Genomic DNA, 18,757 nt, shown 5'->3' with positions numbered 1-18,757 from the left:
TTTGAACCCGGGTCGGCCGCGTGCAAGGCAAACGCCCTACCCGCTGTGCTAGATTTGATTCTTTTCTGACAGTCACCTTTTCATCTTTCCTTTCTCTAAAATAATTGTCATCATTTTTGTTAAGTCACTAGGATTATATTTGTATATTATTCTCTGGATTGCTGAGCAATATACTGTGATTATATTTCTTTACATGCGTAATTGTTTTATGGTAAAAAAATAGTTCTTCCATTTGCTTTGATGACTGTAGACCTCATTTACCCCATATGTTCCATCAGTCACTCAAGTATATACTGCTACTAGATTTTAAAGTTTTAGTCAAGAAGTTGGAGGGATAGTACTGCAGGTAGGGTGTTTGCCTTGCATGAAGCCTACCCAGGTTCCATCTCCGGCATCCCATATTGTGCCCTGAGCATTGCCAGGAGTAATTCCTGAGTGCAGAGCCAGGAGTAACCCCTGAGCATCGCTGGGTGTGACCCAGAAACACCACCCCCCAAAAAAGGAAAGAAATAAAACTTCAATCAAATAATATGAAATGGTCTCTGTAACTGGTTTTCTTAGTTTCTGCCCGTACTGGAATCTTCCATCCTTCTCTCCTTCAGACTGCTTGTGGTCTCTAGGCTGCTTCTCTGCTGTCATTCTGGAATGTCCTGTGCCACTAGCCTGAAGAGGCAGTGCCTCTTTCCTGAATGTGATGTCTTCTTCCTTGTTGGTTTAGTCCTTAATCTTGCTTCAGGACGTGTTTGGGTAACTTCCTAAGAAACGTTTTACAGGAGGTAATTTTTTTTTTTTATTTCTTACCTAAAGTCATTGTCACCTAAGATTTATAGTTTTACTGTATATAAAATTCTGAGCTCACAAATCTGCATTCTTTATTCATGGCCTCATAATCCTGTGCTTCCAGTATTGCTACTGAGAAATAATGGTGTCGCTTACGATTTTCATCTTTCCTATGTGATCTGATGGGATTTCCCCCTTCATTTGCATCTGTTAATTTGCATATTGTTTGCATGTGACGAGGGGTTGGGGGAGCCTAATGACTATCAGGAGTGATGAGAAATGCCTGAACAGAACCCTGAGCGCTATCAGATGTGGTCCAGCCTTACCCCCAAACATTGGGGAATTAAATGTTTCGTATAGTAACTTTCATGTTGAATTGGATTCCACTTACAGTAACAGAATGTCAATATCTTGATTTTTGTGTCCCTGGATATAGGTCATTTATGTTAAGAGCCCTATTTAAAAATTTTTTAAATGTGAATAAAGAACCACAATTTGGGCACTTGGAGTGACCTATATTGGATTGGTCACTTTTCTGTGGATAGAGATAGGAAATATGTAGGTTTTTTAAATTTTATTATTTTCAGGGGGACTCTGTGCCAGGCTGTTTTCACACAGGGCACCCCAGAGGGGAACGAGTACCCTGCTCGCCCCAAGGGACCCAGCCCCAGCTGGCCTCCACTACGTAAGCGCCGCCACACTCCAGGCCACTTTCAGAACCAGGAGACACATTACAAGATACTTCCTACCCATTTTCCATAATTACCACACCATATTTGATGGACTTCAGACAGTAGGCAACAAATCATAGATAGTAATATATATATGCATATATATATATATACACACACACACACACACACACACACACACACACACACACACACACCTCAGAGAGCCCGTCAAACTACTGAGAATATCCCACCCACACGGGCAGAGCCTGGCAAACTACCCATGGGTATTCGATATGCCAAGAATAGTAAGGATAGGTCTCATTCCCTTGACTCTAAAAGAGACTCCAATCATTGGGAAAGATGAGTAAGGAGAGGCTGCTAAAATCTCAGGGGTAGGAGGAATAGAGACGTTACTGGTGCCCACTCGAGTAAGTCGATGAACGGATGACAGTGATACAGTGTTTATTTACTTTGAAGTAAAATAGTCTTATTTAGGAAATAAAAGAAGAGAGAGGGGTATGAATAAAAGGGAATAAGATACACCAGCCTGTTTATAGTTACCTATTTTTCTCCAGTGGAGGGGTGCACTCAGACTGTGCTCAGGAGACCTAGGGGCTCCTCCCAACAATTTGTTACCAACCAGGCTGCAGTTCAAATCTAGGGTACAAGGATGTGGTGTTTCTTGAGCCCTGCAGACCTGAGAATTGCCTGGGCCACTTCAGCAGTGCTTGAGAGCCTCCAGAGCCACGGCTGATGATGACTATGTGGCGTCAGGGATAAAACCAGGGTTGGCTGTGTGCTCAGTCAGGTGTTCTCATTGAGGGTATGCTAATATGAGAAGAGTTTTGTATTTTTCTTTAAAAAATAATTAAGCACTTAATCAAGACATATATTTATACATTTTAGTATAAATATACAAAAAGAATATCTGGATAAAGAACAAGTTTTACAGCATTTAAGTTCAGTGGAAAAAATTAGAAATAGGCAGATAGGGTATAGAATAGGCAGGACTTAAAAAAATTTTTTTTTATTAAATATCCATAATATAGACCATTACAAAACTGTTCATGATTGGGTTTCAGTCATACAATAATCCAACACTCAACCCTCTACTAGTGTATTTCCCATCAATGATGTCCCCTCCCCCTCCCACCCTCAGTCTCCCTCGATGGCACTTTTCTTCTTTCTCTCTCTTCTTTTGTGCATGATATTTTGCAATATAGGTACTAAAAGGTCATCGTGTTTGCTCAGTGTGGTAAGTATTTCCATTGGGAAGGTAAGGCTGGACTAGCTTTTTTATTTATTTATTTATTTATTTATTTATTTATTTAGATTCTTGGGTCACACCTGGCGATGCACAGGGGTTACTCCTGGCTCTGCACTCAGGAATTACTCCCAGCAGCTGTTCAGGAGACCATATGGGATGCTGGAGATCGAACCCGGGTCGGCCGCGTGTAAGGCAAACGCTCTACCCACTGTGCTATCACTCCAGCCCCCATTTATTTATTTATTTATTTATTTATTTTTATTATTATTTTTTTGGAGTAGCTTTTTTAACTGGTTGGCAGCTTTTGAGTGTGGATGTGACTGGAAGTACAGGGAGATGGGGGGAAGGTAGCTCATCCCGACCCTGAGTAAGCCTGGAGGTTTCAGTCACAAAATCCACACACCCAAATTTTCAGCAGATGATATCTCAGTGAGGTTTGATAAGGGACATGGTGGCAATTTTGGATTGTGGAAGAAGTGGCTGCCAGGGGCTATACTTGGACAGGCACCAGGCTGACCCTAGCAGGATATTTTACATAAAGTATATCTTTTAAATATCTTTTGATTTGTATCTCATGTAACTCTAAACTAGTCCAACGGTTAATGAAATGGTATTGCTTAATGTGATTTTTCTCATTATTTCTAAAGAAATGAGATCTTTGAAAAGAAATACAGAAAGCATTAAGAATATATAAAAGCCACCCATAATCTCATACCTCAGAGGTAACTACTGTTAAAATTTTGTATGTTTCCTGGGGCTGGAAAGAAAGTACAGCATGTAGTACACTTGCCTTGTACCTGTATTCAACCCTTGGCATTCATATGGGATCCCTGAGCACCACAAAGAGTGATCCCTGAGTGCCGAGCCAAGGGTAACCCTTGAGCATTGCTGGGTTTGGCCACCCCACCAAAGAAAACTTTGGTATTTACTCCAGAAAACTGGAATATGCTATGTATATTTTCACATATTATTTATATCTTACTGTGTCAGTAAGAGTTTAATCAGTTCTCTATTATTGTATATTTAGAGATAGTTTTCATTTTTTGTTACTATAAGAAAGTGAAATGAAGCATGTATTCATAAAACAATGCACATTTGGATTATCTCAAGGGGATAAATTTCCAAGGGAAAAATAAGCTGTGCGGGCTGGAGCGATAGCACAACGGGTAGGGCATTTGCCTTGCATGCAACCAACCCGGGTTCGAATCCCAGCATCCCATATGGTCCCCTGAGCACCGCCAGTAGTAATTCCTGAGTGAAGAGCCAGGAGTAACCTCAGTGCATTGCCGGGTGCAATAAATAAATAAAAAAATAAATAAATAAGCTGTGTCCATTAGGCAAGTTCTTATTAGATACTTGTATGCTGAAAGGTATTTTTTGTGTGTGTGTGATTGATACACATTCTCTCCTCCAGGAACATATAAATGATAAAAATATCATTAAAGCTCTAGAACAACAGCAGCAAGAAGATGAAGAAGAAAAGATTAGAAGATTTATCAAAACAAAAAAGTATCTTGCAAAAGTAGGGTTAGAAAAAGAAATTGAAAAACAAAGGTAGGCCTTTAAAACAGTACATGTAACTAAAAAAAAATTATTGTCTTAAAGTGGTGTTTTATAAATCAGAAGTTATGGTTGGGACTTTAGCTCAAGACTAAGAGTGAAGTTCATTTTTATGTATGTGGTCCTGGGTCTGAGCCCTGGCATCACTAAATACATCAGAAATGAAATGAGAGTTGCTTTGAGAATTAAGGGCTTATTTTATATGTGAATGGGACAATTTAAGTTTAATTTAAGTTTGGGACATGTGAGTTGGGATTCCCTTGGAATAACTAGGGCATCTGTCTGGTAGATAGCTGGAGATACTGGAATCTCTGCTCTAAAAGAAGGGTATGGGGTAGTGATGGCTTTATAACACATTCATGTGTAAGTAGAAGCTGTGGATATGGGTGAACTAATCTCGAGTGGGTAGGTAAGAAATGAAGGTGGTATAGTCCTGAGGGAAGTCTATGTTTAAGAGTCACATGGAGAAAGAAGGTATTGTGAAAATCAAAGAATAGTATACTGAGTTGGAGAAAAAAACAGAGAAACAGACAGGGAGCCGAGTTTCAGAAAGAAGAGAGCAGTCATCAGTCTTTTTACCCCAGCTACAGTGAAAGCTCCATGAAAAGCTTTTGTTTTGTTCTCTGATATGTAGGACCTGGAATAGCACTTGGCATATAGGAGCCAGTCAATAGCAGTTCTAGAGTACTAAAATAAAGACAAATTGTTATATTTTCTAGAAGACTTCCTTTTTTCCTTCCCATCCCCCATATCACTTTTTAACTTTCCATGGTATTTATCATCCTTTGCTTAGTTTAGTTTAGTTTAGTTTAGTTTGTTTGCAGAAATGTCCTTTGTCTATTTGATTCTGGTTTCCTCAGGGTCACTTACCATGAACATTCTCATGGTGTTGTTCACCTTGCTTTGCCAATTCACTCCAGAAATTAGTGAATTTTCTACTGTAGCACTGTTGTCCCATTGTTCATTGATTTGCTTGAGCGGGCACCAGTAACATCTCCATTGTGAGACTTGTTACTGTTTTTGGCATATCGAATACGCCACGGGTAGCTTACCAGTCTCTGCCATGCAGGCAGAATACTCTTGGTAGCTTGCTGGGCTCTATGAGAGGGGCAGAGGAATCGAACCTGGGTCATCTGCAACTTATTTTTATTTTATATTATTTTACTTTATTTGCCTTTTGGGTCACACCCGGCGATGCACAGGGGTTACTCCTGGCTCTGCACTCAGGAATTACTTCTGGCGGTGCTCAGGGGACCATATGGGATGCTGGGAATCAAACCTGGGTCTCGCAAGTGCTCTACCCGCTGTGCTATCACTCCAGCCCCACTAAAATTAATTTTAAAAGAAGTTTTGGGCCAAATTTTTCCAATAAAAATGTCCTTCAACAAATATATAGTTATTATTGATGAATTGCTAGGCATCCATCCTTGGCTCTCGCCTTAAGAGGGACCTTGAGACTCTTATATAGTAAAGAGAAAGAGACCAGTCAAATCTCTCAAGTGTGCATTTGATAATTTTTACTAGGCATTTCTAAGGTTTTATTTAAAGAAATATCCTTAATTTGCTTTATAAGCTAAGTCTCCAATGTCACAGTAAGTAAAGGGAGCTAATAAGTATTTTAAAATTTTTTATTGTGAAATGTGAAAGTAAACACTTCATTTCCATACATACAACTAACACTTTTTCACATTTAACACGTACACACCCAAGATTATATTACATGTATAGTTCCCTTTGGAGTTATAAAATATATTAAGAGTAAAATATACATATATATATATATTTAAGAGTATATTTTTAAAGATTTTTTCACTTAAGGGGCCAGAGAAATCGCTTTGCAGATTAATTGCATGCTTTGCATATAGGAGACCTAGGTTCAATTCCTGATGCTACATAGTCAAAAGTCCAAAGTGAGGAGTAGCCTTCAAGCACTATTGGATTTTGCCACAAAATAACAATAACAACAAAAAAAAGAAAAGCCCTCCAAAATTTAGTCAATGATAAAGAAACCTTCATTCACTGTTGGTTGAAATGTTGTCTGGTTCAACCTCTGAAAAATAATATGGAAATGTCTCAAAAAAAAGTAATAATAGAGCTCCTGTATGACCCAGCAAAACCACTTTTTAGTATCTATTCCAAAAACACAAAAACATTAACTTGAAAGAATATGTGTGCCCCTGTGTTCATCGCAGTGCTTAGTACAATGGCCAAGATATCGAAACAATGCAAGTGCCCAATTATGGTTGAATAGTTCAGGAAATTGCAGTATATATGCATGATGGAATACTATACAGCTATAAGAAAGGACAAAATCACGCAATTTGCTGCTACATGGAAGCAACTGGAGGGTATCATGTTGAATGAAGTTAGTAAGGAAAGGGACAGATAGAACAATTTCTCACATAGGTGAGATTTAAAGATACATAATAAGGGTGCAACAAATATCAAAAGAAACAGAACTGGAGAGTTGCTCCACAAAACTGAGCTGAAGGTAGGGGGAAAGTAATGAATGAGAGGAACCTTTGAGGCCTTGGTGAAGGGAAGTGGGCACTGAGGTACCTGTGTGGTTGGAATAATGTATGCATGAATCCATCATTAACATTATTATAAATCATGGTACTTCAATAAAGATTAAAATATAAAACAAATCACTTTAGCAATCTACTTAAAACATTCAATATAGGGTTGTGGGTGCATGCTTTGCACATGCTTGTGTCTATATGTGGGCTGGAGTGCATGCTTTGCATGGGAGCAGCAGGAATGATTCCTGGCACTAGATGGTCTCCTATACATGCATTGGGAGTATATGCATAGGAGTATATATTGACCCCAAGCACCACAAAAATACAAAAGTCACTCAACATATATAAGGACCAATGGGGATTCTTTGAGTTTTGTAAAAGACTATGAGATTCTTTCTTGACTAATTTATCTTGGCTACACAATAAATCTATGAATATTTGACAAGTGATGGGTATTTTGTTACAGGCTAGAAGAAGAACGAAGAGAAAGAATAAATAACTTCCTGGTTGCACGAATGAAGGAAAAACTTGACAATGAAGATTTGATTATTGCTAGAGATATTGCAGAAGCTGACGCTGAATGGGAAAAAAGAGAACGAGAAAAACAGGAACAAAGAGAAGCAGAATTAAAGGCGATTGCAGAACATAGGGACATTACAGTAAGCAATTCAATGAACAAAAAAACAGAAACCTAAACTCTTACCCCTAGAGTTTCCACTCCCTTTCTCACAAAAAACCTTTCTCACAAAAAATTAGTAGAGATTTGAAAAACAGTGAACAAATAATCTTTCTGCAGTCTTGGAAACAGTTCTGTAGTTCTAACAAAAGATGTGAATGTGGGCTGGAGCGATAGCACAGTGGGTAGGGCGTTTGCTTTGTATTCGGCCAACTCAGGTTGGGTTCCCAGCATCGCACACGGTCCCCCGAGCACCGCTGGGAGTAATTCTTGAGTGTATGAGCCAGGAGTAACCCCTGTGCATAGCCGGATGTGATCCCAAAAGCAAAAATAAGTAAATAAAATGTGACTGTCAAATGAAATATTTATAAATGCAGAGTAATAATTTATTTCATAATAATATTAAATACAATGTTTTTTCTTTGTGTACTTTTGAGGGCATATTTCCCGCTCGAGCAAATCGATGAATAATGGGACGACAGTGCTACAATGCTACATACTTTTGAGGGGGAGGGGCCCAAGCAGCACTCAGAGGCCATAGGAATTCTAAGTTCATGTCTAGGCTTGATGGTGTTGGGGGCAATCAGGGTGGGTCACACCCAGTGGTGCTCTGGGGCCATGTGGTGCTGGGATTTAAACTAGAGTCCCTGTGCATGTGAGACATGTGCCCTAGATTCTGACTTATGTCCCTGGCCCCCATTTAATATACTTTCCATTTGAATACTATTAAGACACACCAAGTGAAAGTTATATTTCTGTATTTCCATATCAGGGTTTTTGTTTGTTTGTTGTGCTGGGGGTCAAATCCTGGGGCCTCACAGATACAAAGCATGTATTCTACTGCTTAACCGTATCTCTGCTTCCCATTTCCATATTAGTCCTTCAAAAGTAATCTACATGAGGGGCTGGAGCGATAGTAATCTACATGAGGGGCTGGAGTGGGTAGTGTCTTTGCCTTGCACACGGCTGACCAGGGTTCGATTCCCAGCATCCCATATGGTCCCCCGAGCATTACCAGGAGTAAATTCCTGAGTGCATGAGCCAGGAGTAACCCCTGTGTATCACTGGGTGTGCCCCAAAAAGCCAAAAAAATTAATCTACATGGCTGCAGTTCTAACATTTCTTTTTTTTTTTTTTCTTTTTGGGTCACACCCGGTGATGCACAGGAGTTACTCCTGGCTCTGCACTCAGGAATTACTCCTGGTGGTGCTTGGGGACCATATGGGATGCTGGGATTCGAACCCGAGTCGGTGACATGCAAGGCAAATGCCCTACCCGCTGTGCTATCGCTCCAGCCCCTGTAGTTCTAACATCTCAACTGAAAAGTTTTACAAATGTTGTTAGCCAGTTATATTTTCAAAGATTTTCCTTGTTATTTTTTTTCTCTTCCTGTAATTTTCCTTTTAAGACCAATAACATTTTACTTGCATTTTTATTAGGTGTTTCCTGATCTTTAGAAAATAGGAAAAAAAGTACACTGGCCCCTTGGGACTGTGCTGGCCTTGCTCCTGTCTAACTGTGTGCATCATAAGGGAACATTGTTGCTGAAAACTGGTTTTAGTAGTCTTCTTTGCTTTTTGATCATCTAGATAAAAAATAAAGAGGAACAAGAAAGACTAAGAAAAATAGAGGATAAAGAACACATGCTAGCCATGAAGAAAGCAGATCAGATTTTCCATGAGCATGAAAAGGAGAAAAAACTCAAAGCTGCCAAAGAACGTAGAGATATTCAAGAGGCCCATATTCAGCATATTGTAAGTATCTTTAAATGTTTCAACCTGATTCAACACTAAATAATGTAATGAAGAACTCCTGTAATGAAAAATTTCTTTCCCAAGCAGTTGCCTTGGTTGAGGAAGGTCAGATAGTTTTTATGATTATGACACAAGAAGATATATTAAAAATATGACAAACTAGTCTATATTTTTATCAGTATTGGAGTCCTCATGGTAGATTTGTCACTTTTCACAACAAATTATCTTTAGTGTAGACTGTGCTTCAGTAGACATTAAGGAAAATACAAATGCATGTGGGTAGGTCATGATGTTCATCGCACTTTACTTCTCTTTAAAATTCTAAACGGATTATATTACCTGGGGAGTCACATAGTCAGCAGCTTTGGGGTGAGTGAGGGTGTCAGTTTTCAAAGCATAGTCTGGCAAAACTGGGATCTAGGGGCTGGAGTGATAGCACAGCAGGTAGGGCGTTTGCCTTGCATGCGGCCTACCCGGGTTTGATTCCCAGCACCCTCTATGGTCCCCTGAGCACCACCAGGAGTAATTCCTGAGTGCAGAGCCAGGAGTAACCCCTGTGCATTGCCAGGTGTGACCCAAAGAGAAATAAAAAACACCCTGGGATCCAGCCAGATGTTTCTAAAACCTGTTTTCCAAAACAGCTGTACCACTACCTGTTCCAACCAGCAGTGCACGCAGGGACACAGGCCTCCACTCCCTTGTTTCCACTGGCTGCCCCCTCACTGGCACGTGGTAGTGCCGTGGTATCAGACCTTTTGACAAGTAGCTAACAGGGTTAATTAAAAACTTAACTGAAAAATTGCAAACTTATTGTGTTTCTTCCTTTCCTTCCCTTTGTAGTTTTGTTGTTGTTGCCATGTCCCAGGTTTGTGTCCTCAGATGTGGTGCCAGGATCACAGTGGCAGTGCCAGTTTTCTCAATTAAAATTGATAAATTTTAATTTATCACGTGATAAAAATACTATGCGAGCTCCCCATGGAGTATTCATATGCCCAAACCAGTAACAATGATGGGTCTCATTCCCCTGACCCTGAAAGAGCCTCCAATGCGGCACCATTGGGAAGGATGAGTAAAGAGAGGCTGCTAAAATCTCAGGGCTAGGGAAAATGGAGACGTTACTGAGACTGCTCGAGAAAAATGATCAACGGGATGATGATGATGATGATGATGATGATAATGAAATTTTGTTTTATGTATTTATTGTTAATTTTAAATAATTAATTGGCATTTGGGCAATACCTAGCAGTGCTTAGGGGTTATCCCTGGCTCTGAGATCAGGAATCAATCCTGGCAGTGCTCAGGTGACTGTATAGGATGCTGGGATCAAACCTGGGTCAGCGAAATGCAAGGCAAGCACCCTACCTCTGTTTCATTGTTAGCTTTAACCAATTTTTTATTTTGTTTTAGTTTGCCTTTTCCGGATCATACCCAGCAACCCTTAGGGGTGGGTCACTCCTGGCTCTGCATGAAGGAATTACTCCTGGCAGTGCTTGGGGATCATATGGGATGCCAAGGATTGAACCCAGGTTGGCCGTGCACAAAGCAAATGGCTTCCCTGCTGTACTATTGCTAAGACCCAACAAATTTATTTTATTTATTTTTTAATAGTTTTTTTAATCGAGTCACCGTGAGAACAGTTACAAGGCTTTTAGGATCAAGTCTCAGTCATACTATGCTCAAACACCCATCCCTTCACCAGTGCACATGTTCCACCACCAAGAACCCCAGCATACCCCCCTCCCACTCCCCTTCTGCCTGTGTGGCAGATGATTTTCACTTTACTCTCTCCTTACTTTGATTACATTCAATTTTTGACAGAAAACTCACGATCATTATTTGGAGTTTTTCCCCCACCAGTCAAACCTGTTGGAATGACATCATTAGTTCGTATGTTTTCTATTGTCAGTAAGAAAAAGCAGATGATGTTGCACGGTCGCGAAAGCGGCCACCCAGTTTTGGGATTCTGATATTAAGTCCAGAGGTATTTATGCCAGCAGCCGCTGCATTCCGAGATTGGTTTCTGTGGCACTGGGATCATGGCTGTTCAGGAGTGGAGGAGCTGTTCATGGGCAACTGTTCGGGGTCTCATTTGGGCAGGAGGCAGGGCTGGTTCTGCAACCCCCCCTCCCCCCATCGCAAGATTCCCCACGCAACCCATCACTGCAAGCTCCTACCTCTCCAATTTGTTCTGGTGGCGGTCGCCATGCTGCCGCATAGGGGAAAAGGCCAAGGGACGGAAACCCTTCCCCCCCACCCGGGCTGCACGGGGCCGTAGCTTAGTTCACAGTCCAGGAGTATATCTGCCAGCAACCACTGCCTTCCGAGATTGGTTTCTGTGCCTCTGGGATAATGGCCTCTCAGGGGTGGTGAAGCCATTCCTGAGTGTACTTTCTGTATATTAGGAAAGGTCGCATGGCCGCATGAGTGGCCACATAGTTTAGAGAGATATCGCAGTCCCACATACTGGAGCTGTGTTAGTAGAAGCTCAGTGTCACCAGGGCTCCATCTGGAAAAGGTGCCAACCAATTTTTTTTAACATGACTTAAGTGTACACATCCTAAAATTGTTTTAGTTATTTTAAATGTACAGCTCTTGGGGGTTAAATACATTCACGCTGATGTGCAGTTCTCACAATTATCCATCTCCATAACTTTTTTCATCCTGAAACTGTACTCTTTACTCTGTTCTCCCTTCCTCCCTGGCCCTGGTAATCACTTTCTGTCTCTAATGATTTGATTTTTCCAGGTATTTCATTTTAGTGGAATCATACAAAAGTTGTCCTTTCATGTTTGCCTTATCTTCAGGGGGGTTCCTACAGATTAAATCCAAGTCCCACATATGAGGCATGTGCTCTGCCACCGAGCCACACCCCAGCCCCTGTGTATGTCTTTTTTAGCATAGCATAATGTCTGCAAATATTAGAGGTGTTTTTCCTTAATGAGGCTGAATAATATTCCACTGTTTGTAAATACTGTATTTAACTTTGCTTATCATGTACACATGAATAGACATTTGGGTGGTTTCCATCCTTTACTACTACAAATATGCCATGAAGATGCAGAATTTTCCAGTTCCTGCTTTGAGGTCTTTTGTTTATATACCCAGAGTGGAAGTGCTAGATCACAGGGCACATCTGTATTCAATTTTTTTCCAGCGATGCTCAGGGACAACTCCTGGCTTTGCATTCAGAAATCACTCCTAGCAGACTTGGGGGACCTTAGGGGATGCTGGGATCTAAACCCAGCCAGTTGTGTGCAAGGCACACCCTCACACCTTACTACCTCTGTACTATTGTTCAGGCCCTTATATTCAATTTATTGAGAGGACAATGCACAATTCTACAGTGACTACATTTGTCCCATTTCTTTAAATTCCCCTCACTTGTTTTGGGGCCTGTTACTGTTTTTCTCTACAGGAGTTATCTTAATGGATGTAAAGTGGCATTTCATTGTGGTTTTCACTTGCATTTCTTTAATAGTGAATTATGTTGAACAACTTTCTTTGCTTCTTGTCTATTTTAGCCCAGTCTTAAGATTTCCTTTAGCATGTCTTATAGCACAATTTCTTTCACTTTATTTTTCTGGAAATGTCTTCGTTTTGCTTTCATCTTACTGGATATAAAATCATTAGATACCATTTTTAATGAATGTTATTCCATGATCTACTGGCCTTTACTGTTTAATATCAGAAATATTCATCACATCGTTGGTTTCCTGTGTGTGAGGTGCCATTTTTCTCTTTCTGGTTTTAAGATTTTCTCTATTTCTGGCTTTTAGCAGATTAGCAAAAACGTGTTTTCCTTGTGTTTATCCTATCTGGAGACTGTGATACTTCTTGGACATTTGACTTAATAAAAGACAAATGTGGGAAATTTTGCACTATTTCTATCTTAGTGCTACCAGGCCTTCACACTGTGGTTTTATGCATGTGAGGCTATGCTGTAACTAACTGGACATCTGGACCTTTTTTTCTTTTCTTCCATATTTTCTCTCTCTTTTCCCTTCCACACACCCCCCTTTCTCTTTCTTGCAATGCTCCGGGGTTATTCCTGGCTCTGCACTCAGGGACTTGGGGGACCATATGGAATGCTGGAAATCAAACCTGGGTCAGCCGCATGCAAGGCAGACACCTACCTGCTTTACTATCACTCCAGCCACTGGACATTTATTTCTTCAAAAACAAATTCCAGCTTCTCTTTGCAGTTTGTTTTTGTCAGGGGCCATATTTACATATACACGGACACATTTGATATTACACTACAGATTCCTGAGGCTCTATTTTTCATCAATCTTTTTCCCCATTCAGGTGGAGCAATTTCTTTTTAAAAACTTTTTATTGATATGTTAGTACCCCACACCCACCGGCAGAGTGCACTATTCCCCTGCACACCACGAATGCAAGGCTCTTTTCCCTCCACTTTCTCCTGGCCGCCTCAGTCCTGTTTATAGAATCTCAGGCAGGGTTCATTGGTCATAGTCTACTCTCTTGCTATGTTCCTTTTGTTTTTTTGGTTTTGGGCCATACCCGGCAGTGCTCAGGGGTTCCTCCAGGATCTGTGCTGCGAGGACCATATGGGTTACTGGGGATCAGACCTATGGGGTGCCTACCGCCTGTTCTACCTCTCTGGCCCCTCCCTTTCTATATTTCTTAATATTATGAATAGGAGTAAGGTTATCCAGTATTCAGGGGAGATCATTTCTATTGATATACCTTCAAATCCTTATTCTAATGTTGAACTTACTCTTAGTACACTTTTTCATTTCAATTACTGAATTTTCATATTTACAACTGTCATTGGCTTCTCCTTTAAACTTACTTTGTTTAGATTCCCTATTCACTCATTCTGAGAACATTTCTTTTAACTCATTGAATATATTCAGAATAGCTGTTCTGAAATCTGATCATTCAATATATGGTTCTACTCAGTGATCTTTTTTCCCATTGAACTTATTTTCCCTCTGAGAACAGCATTAGAATACTTTCCTGGGGGCTGGAGCGATGGCACAGTGGGTAGGGTGTTTGCCTTGCACACGACCGACCCAGGTTCGGTTCCCAGCATCCCATATGGTACCCTGAGCACTGCCAGGAGTAATTCCTGACTGCAGAGCCAGGAGTAACACCTGAGCATCGCCGGGTGTGACCCAAAAAGAAAAAAAATTAAAAATAGAATACTTTCCTGTTACTTAGCAGGTTTTTGTTAAAAACCTGACATTGTATTGAATATGTTGTAGAATCTGTTTTGTCCTAAGAATTGTTGCTGCTTCTTTTACTAGAAATTGCTTTCCGAGGAATTAAGCTATAAATTCCTCTTTACCATATTAGGAAGTCTCTGATAATCTCAATGCATATTTTTTATAATTCCTGGTTACATAGGGTTCTTGACTGTATGGGTCAGCATTTGATAGTCAACCACTAATGTGGGCATAGTTGAAGTCCATGCACCCTAAACCAGTAATGATTTTTAAAACCCCATTGCACATGCACTTGTGAGTTAAAGATGTTATTCCAAAGAACATCAAATTCACCATTTCCTTTTTAACTTTTTACCTCTTACTGAGCTCCCCTCAGGTCACCTGTGTCAGTGTGTCGAAATTAAGCAAAGGATTTCTACAGACAATGACTTGATTATCCTTTCTAATGCTCTCACTTCTAGAAATTTCTTAAATTTCTAGTTGCTTTGTCACTATACCCAAATGGAATCTGCCATCACTATCTAATCTGTATCACCACCTGAGCTGGAAGGTTAAACTTGCACTTCTTACTAATAGCAGTCTCTCAGGAAAACAAACAAAAATACCATCCACTTCTCAGGTAATTGTTTGCACGTGGTCACCTACTACTGCTCTTGGTGCTGGGTGGGGTGGGGTGGGGGTGTCCTGGACCACTCCTGGCAATCCTCCGGCCAACAGTGCTGGGCCGGCCTGACAATACTGTGCTGGTAGTGCTAGCACCAACCAGGGCGATACCCATGGTCAAGGGAGCCACGTGGTTCTATATACCAAGTTGGGCCCTCAAATATGCCGAGTCTGTACTCCACTTCTGTGAACTGTATCTTCAGACCTTTTAATAATTTTTAATAATAAATTTGTTTTCTTAGGTGATGTGGCTCAGTGTCAGAGTACTTGGCTTGCATGTGTAAGGCCCTGGGTTCAATCCCTGGTACCACAAAAAATATGCAAATTAAAATATAAAATATTTGCATAAACAAAATTGTTTTCTGAGGAGAAATGTCCAGGCTCAATGGAATCATTATAGAAAGATGTGGCCTATTAGTTTGAAGCAAATCCCAAATATAATTTTGCATTATCTTTCAAAAACTACTGAAATTAACTATCAAAATTCCATCATCACATCCATAATAAACATTCAATTAACATTTTAATTTCTCCCAAAGTGCCTCATGAATGTAATTTTAAAATTTGCTGTTTGAATCAGGATCAAATAAGGTCTGCCTTCTCAATTTGATTAATAATCTTTTATTCGTTAATTCTTACAAAGTATTTAAAAGAATCTGTTTCTTATCTTTTAGAATTATTACTGAGTTTTTGCTGGTTGGGTACCTAGTTAATTCCTGTATTTCATGTGGTTCTTGTCAGTTTCAAGTGCACATTTTGGCAGGACGTTCCCTGATGTACTGCTTGTATACTTTCGTTAGCATGCACATGACTGTTGTCTCACTTCCTATGATTGTAATGATTATTGCCTAAATTTTTAAATACAAGAAGTGAAAAAGTGTTGATTTGGTATTCCTTCTGATGCAGTAATGAAGTCTTCAGAGAACTTTTCATGATAAACTTATCATGAAAACTATATCTTATTTCCCTAAAATACTTTTTCTTTTTAGCCAAAATCAGTATCTTATAAATTATAAAAACAGACTTGGTCAGTTTGGTTGATTTTTATCTAAATGTCATGCTTGAACTGTTTTGTTCTATTGTTTCTTGGAAGTAGTATCATATTTGGCCATTAAGGGCAGCGTCAGTGAGTGGTGAGTGACCCTGAGCCTAGCTGGTACCAAGTGTGGGAATTTCTGAGATATATTTTGAAGTCAGAGCTTGTACACGATCATTAAGTTTAGAAAAAGATATTTAGAATCTTAACCATTTTGTGTACTTAAGAAGTTTAACTTGTTTACTAACATAAAATTTTCCTTTCTTTCCCAAATAGGCCAAAAATAAGTTGAAATCAAAACTAGCAAAACAAGCAGAAATAGAGTACTGGCAAGATACTAATGCTCTTATGAATGAAAAGGAGAAAGAATTTCAGAATTATGCCAGAGAAGTAATTAAATCTGAGGCTGAATCAACAAATAAATATATTTACCCTCTTGTAAAAGCTGTACAAGAAGGATCTGGAGGTGGCCATGGACCAATTCTTGCAGACAGAGCTGGATTAAGACCCAGCTATCAGGCAAATGATGCTACTGGAGTTCAGCTCCCTTTTTATAACTCTCAGGGCTCAAAATATAATTTTAAAAAATCCAAAGGAAGGCTAGGTTTTATATGGTAGAACAAGTTTATTTTTAAGATTCAGAAGACTAATTTGTAGCTAACATATGATCTACAAGTGTAAGAGGATTATATGCTTATAATTTGTTAATAAAGCTGCTCATTATTATAATGTCTGTTCTGATTCTTCACCACCCAAAGTTAATTCAGATTCTGTTTATTTTTTTGGTGTGGGGGGTGCATTTCTGTGCTGCTAAGGGTTTACTCTTGGCTCTGAGCTCAGGGGTCACTTCTGGTGGTGTTCGGGGGACAATGTGTGATGTTGTTGATTTGAACCAGTGTCAGCTGGGGCATGCAAAGCTCTACCATCCTATCTGCTATTCTATCTCACCAGCCCTCTCCTTAATAAAATACACTGAAAGGTGGGAGGGAGCTCAAAGACCCTAAGTGTATACTATTCACGGAGGCCAGGTTTTAGTCCCAGCACCACTGGGAGTGACCCCACAGGCACTGAACCAGGAGTAGCCTCTGAGTACCAAGTATGGCTCCAAAGCAGCAACAGATAAATATATTATATACAACGTGTGGTTTTACCCATTTAAAAGTTTTCACTGGCACTTTTATTGTGGAAAATCACATAACCTTTCCACCACCTTCCCATTGTGCCAAATAAAAATCCTGCACCTATTTAAGTGTCACTCATTTCTTCCTCTCATCATAGCCATGGAAACCACTAGCCTACTTTGCCTCGATGGATTTGTCTGTTTGTGAGAGTTCAGAGAAATAGATTCATACTGGGGGTATGGATTTGGACTTTTAGCTTACTTCATTCAATATTTTCAAGGCTCATCCCTGTTGTATCAGGTATCATGAATAATATTCCAAAGCATTTTCCAGCAGAAATTTATGTATGTTACCTTATTCGATGCTTAACATTTTCAATTATTTTTAAAATGATTATGTAGTGCTCGCTTCGGCAGCACATATACTAAAATTGGAACGATACAGAGATTAGCATGGCCCCTGCGCAAGGATGACACGCAAATTCGTGAAGCGTTCCATATTAAAAAAATAAATAAAATGATTATGTAATTTAGTACTATTTTGTGATTTCTGACGAGTTGTATGCAATTAGCTAATATTTTACTAGTGTATGAAAATTATCATGTTTTAGAGGCACTTGAAATAATTCTTCCATATGTAGTTTTTTTTTTTCTTTTTGGGTCACACCTGGCGACGCACAGAGGTTACTCCTGGCTCTGCACTCAGGAATTACTCCTGGCGGTGCTCAGGGGACCATATGGGATGCTGGGAATCGAACCTGGGTTGGCCGCGTGCAAGGCAAACGCCCTATCCGCTGTGCTATCACTCCAGCCCCTCTTCCATATGTAGTTCTATGACAAACCTGATACATTTACTTTTTACAAACTGCACACCCCCATTTTTTTTTTTGGGGGGGGTGGAGGGGATAGTGGCAATGGCTTGGAGCATACCTGGCAGTGCACATGGGCTATTTCTGGCTCTGAGCTCAGGAGCTCATGAGTTGCTGGGACTGAAACAGGGTGGGCCGCATAAGCCTTTAATATCCAGCCCCTACCTTTTTTTTTTCTATTTTGGTCATACCCAGCGATGCTCAGGGATTACTCCTGGAGATGCTTGAGGGACCATATGGGATGCCGGGGATCAAACCCAGGTCCGCTGCGCGCAAGGCAAACACCCTACCCGCTGTGCTATGGCTTCGGCCCCAAGCCCCTACTTCTTTTAATTAAAAACTTTGTTAAAAATGCACTGCACAAATTTTACAAAGTTAAAATCATATGGCAAAACCGATGTTTGGTTTGTCACCTTTTATTTAAAACAGCTATAATTGACACGTTAATATATTAATTTTAGGTCTCACCTTGAAGATGTTACTGGTGCCCGCTCAAGCAAATCGAGCAGGGATGACAGTGATAGTGATTAGCCAACTTTATTTTTTTGCTTTTTGGGTCTCACCTGGTGACACACAGGCGTTACTCCTGGCGGTGCTCAGAGGACCATATGGGATGCTGGGAATCGAACCCAGGTTGGCCGAGT

General features: G+C 40.2%; 1 protein-coding gene and 1 non-coding gene across 2 annotated transcripts in view; both read left to right on the top strand.

Moving 5' to 3' along the window:
- Window positions 1–16,837, top strand: part of CFAP210 (cilia and flagella associated protein 210) — a 30,484-nt gene extending 13,647 nt beyond the window's left edge. The window contains exons 6-9 of the mRNA XM_004601351.2: window positions 4,136–4,275; window positions 7,270–7,462; window positions 9,069–9,233; window positions 16,401–16,837. Coding sequence (XP_004601408.2) covers window positions 4,136–4,275; window positions 7,270–7,462; window positions 9,069–9,233; window positions 16,401–16,742 — 840 coding nt within the window. The 3' untranslated portion in view covers window positions 16,743–16,837. The remainder of the gene's footprint in view (window positions 1–4,135; window positions 4,276–7,269; window positions 7,463–9,068; window positions 9,234–16,400) is intronic.
- An 808-nt stretch (window positions 16,838–17,645) lies between these two features.
- Window positions 17,646–17,749, top strand: LOC129400447 (U6 spliceosomal RNA). Its single transcript, XR_008627688.1, has one exon. It is a non-coding gene; the product is annotated as a U6 spliceosomal RNA (small nuclear RNA).
- Window positions 17,750–18,757: the final 1,008 nt, after the last annotated feature.

Source organism: Sorex araneus, chromosome X (assembly GCF_027595985.1).
Source record: "Sorex araneus isolate mSorAra2 chromosome X, mSorAra2.pri, whole genome shotgun sequence".
NCBI lineage: Eukaryota > Metazoa > Chordata > Mammalia > Eulipotyphla > Soricidae > Sorex > Sorex araneus.
The sequence above is the reverse complement of the archived record's forward strand: the minus strand, read 5'-3'. Positions and strand labels throughout refer to the sequence as shown.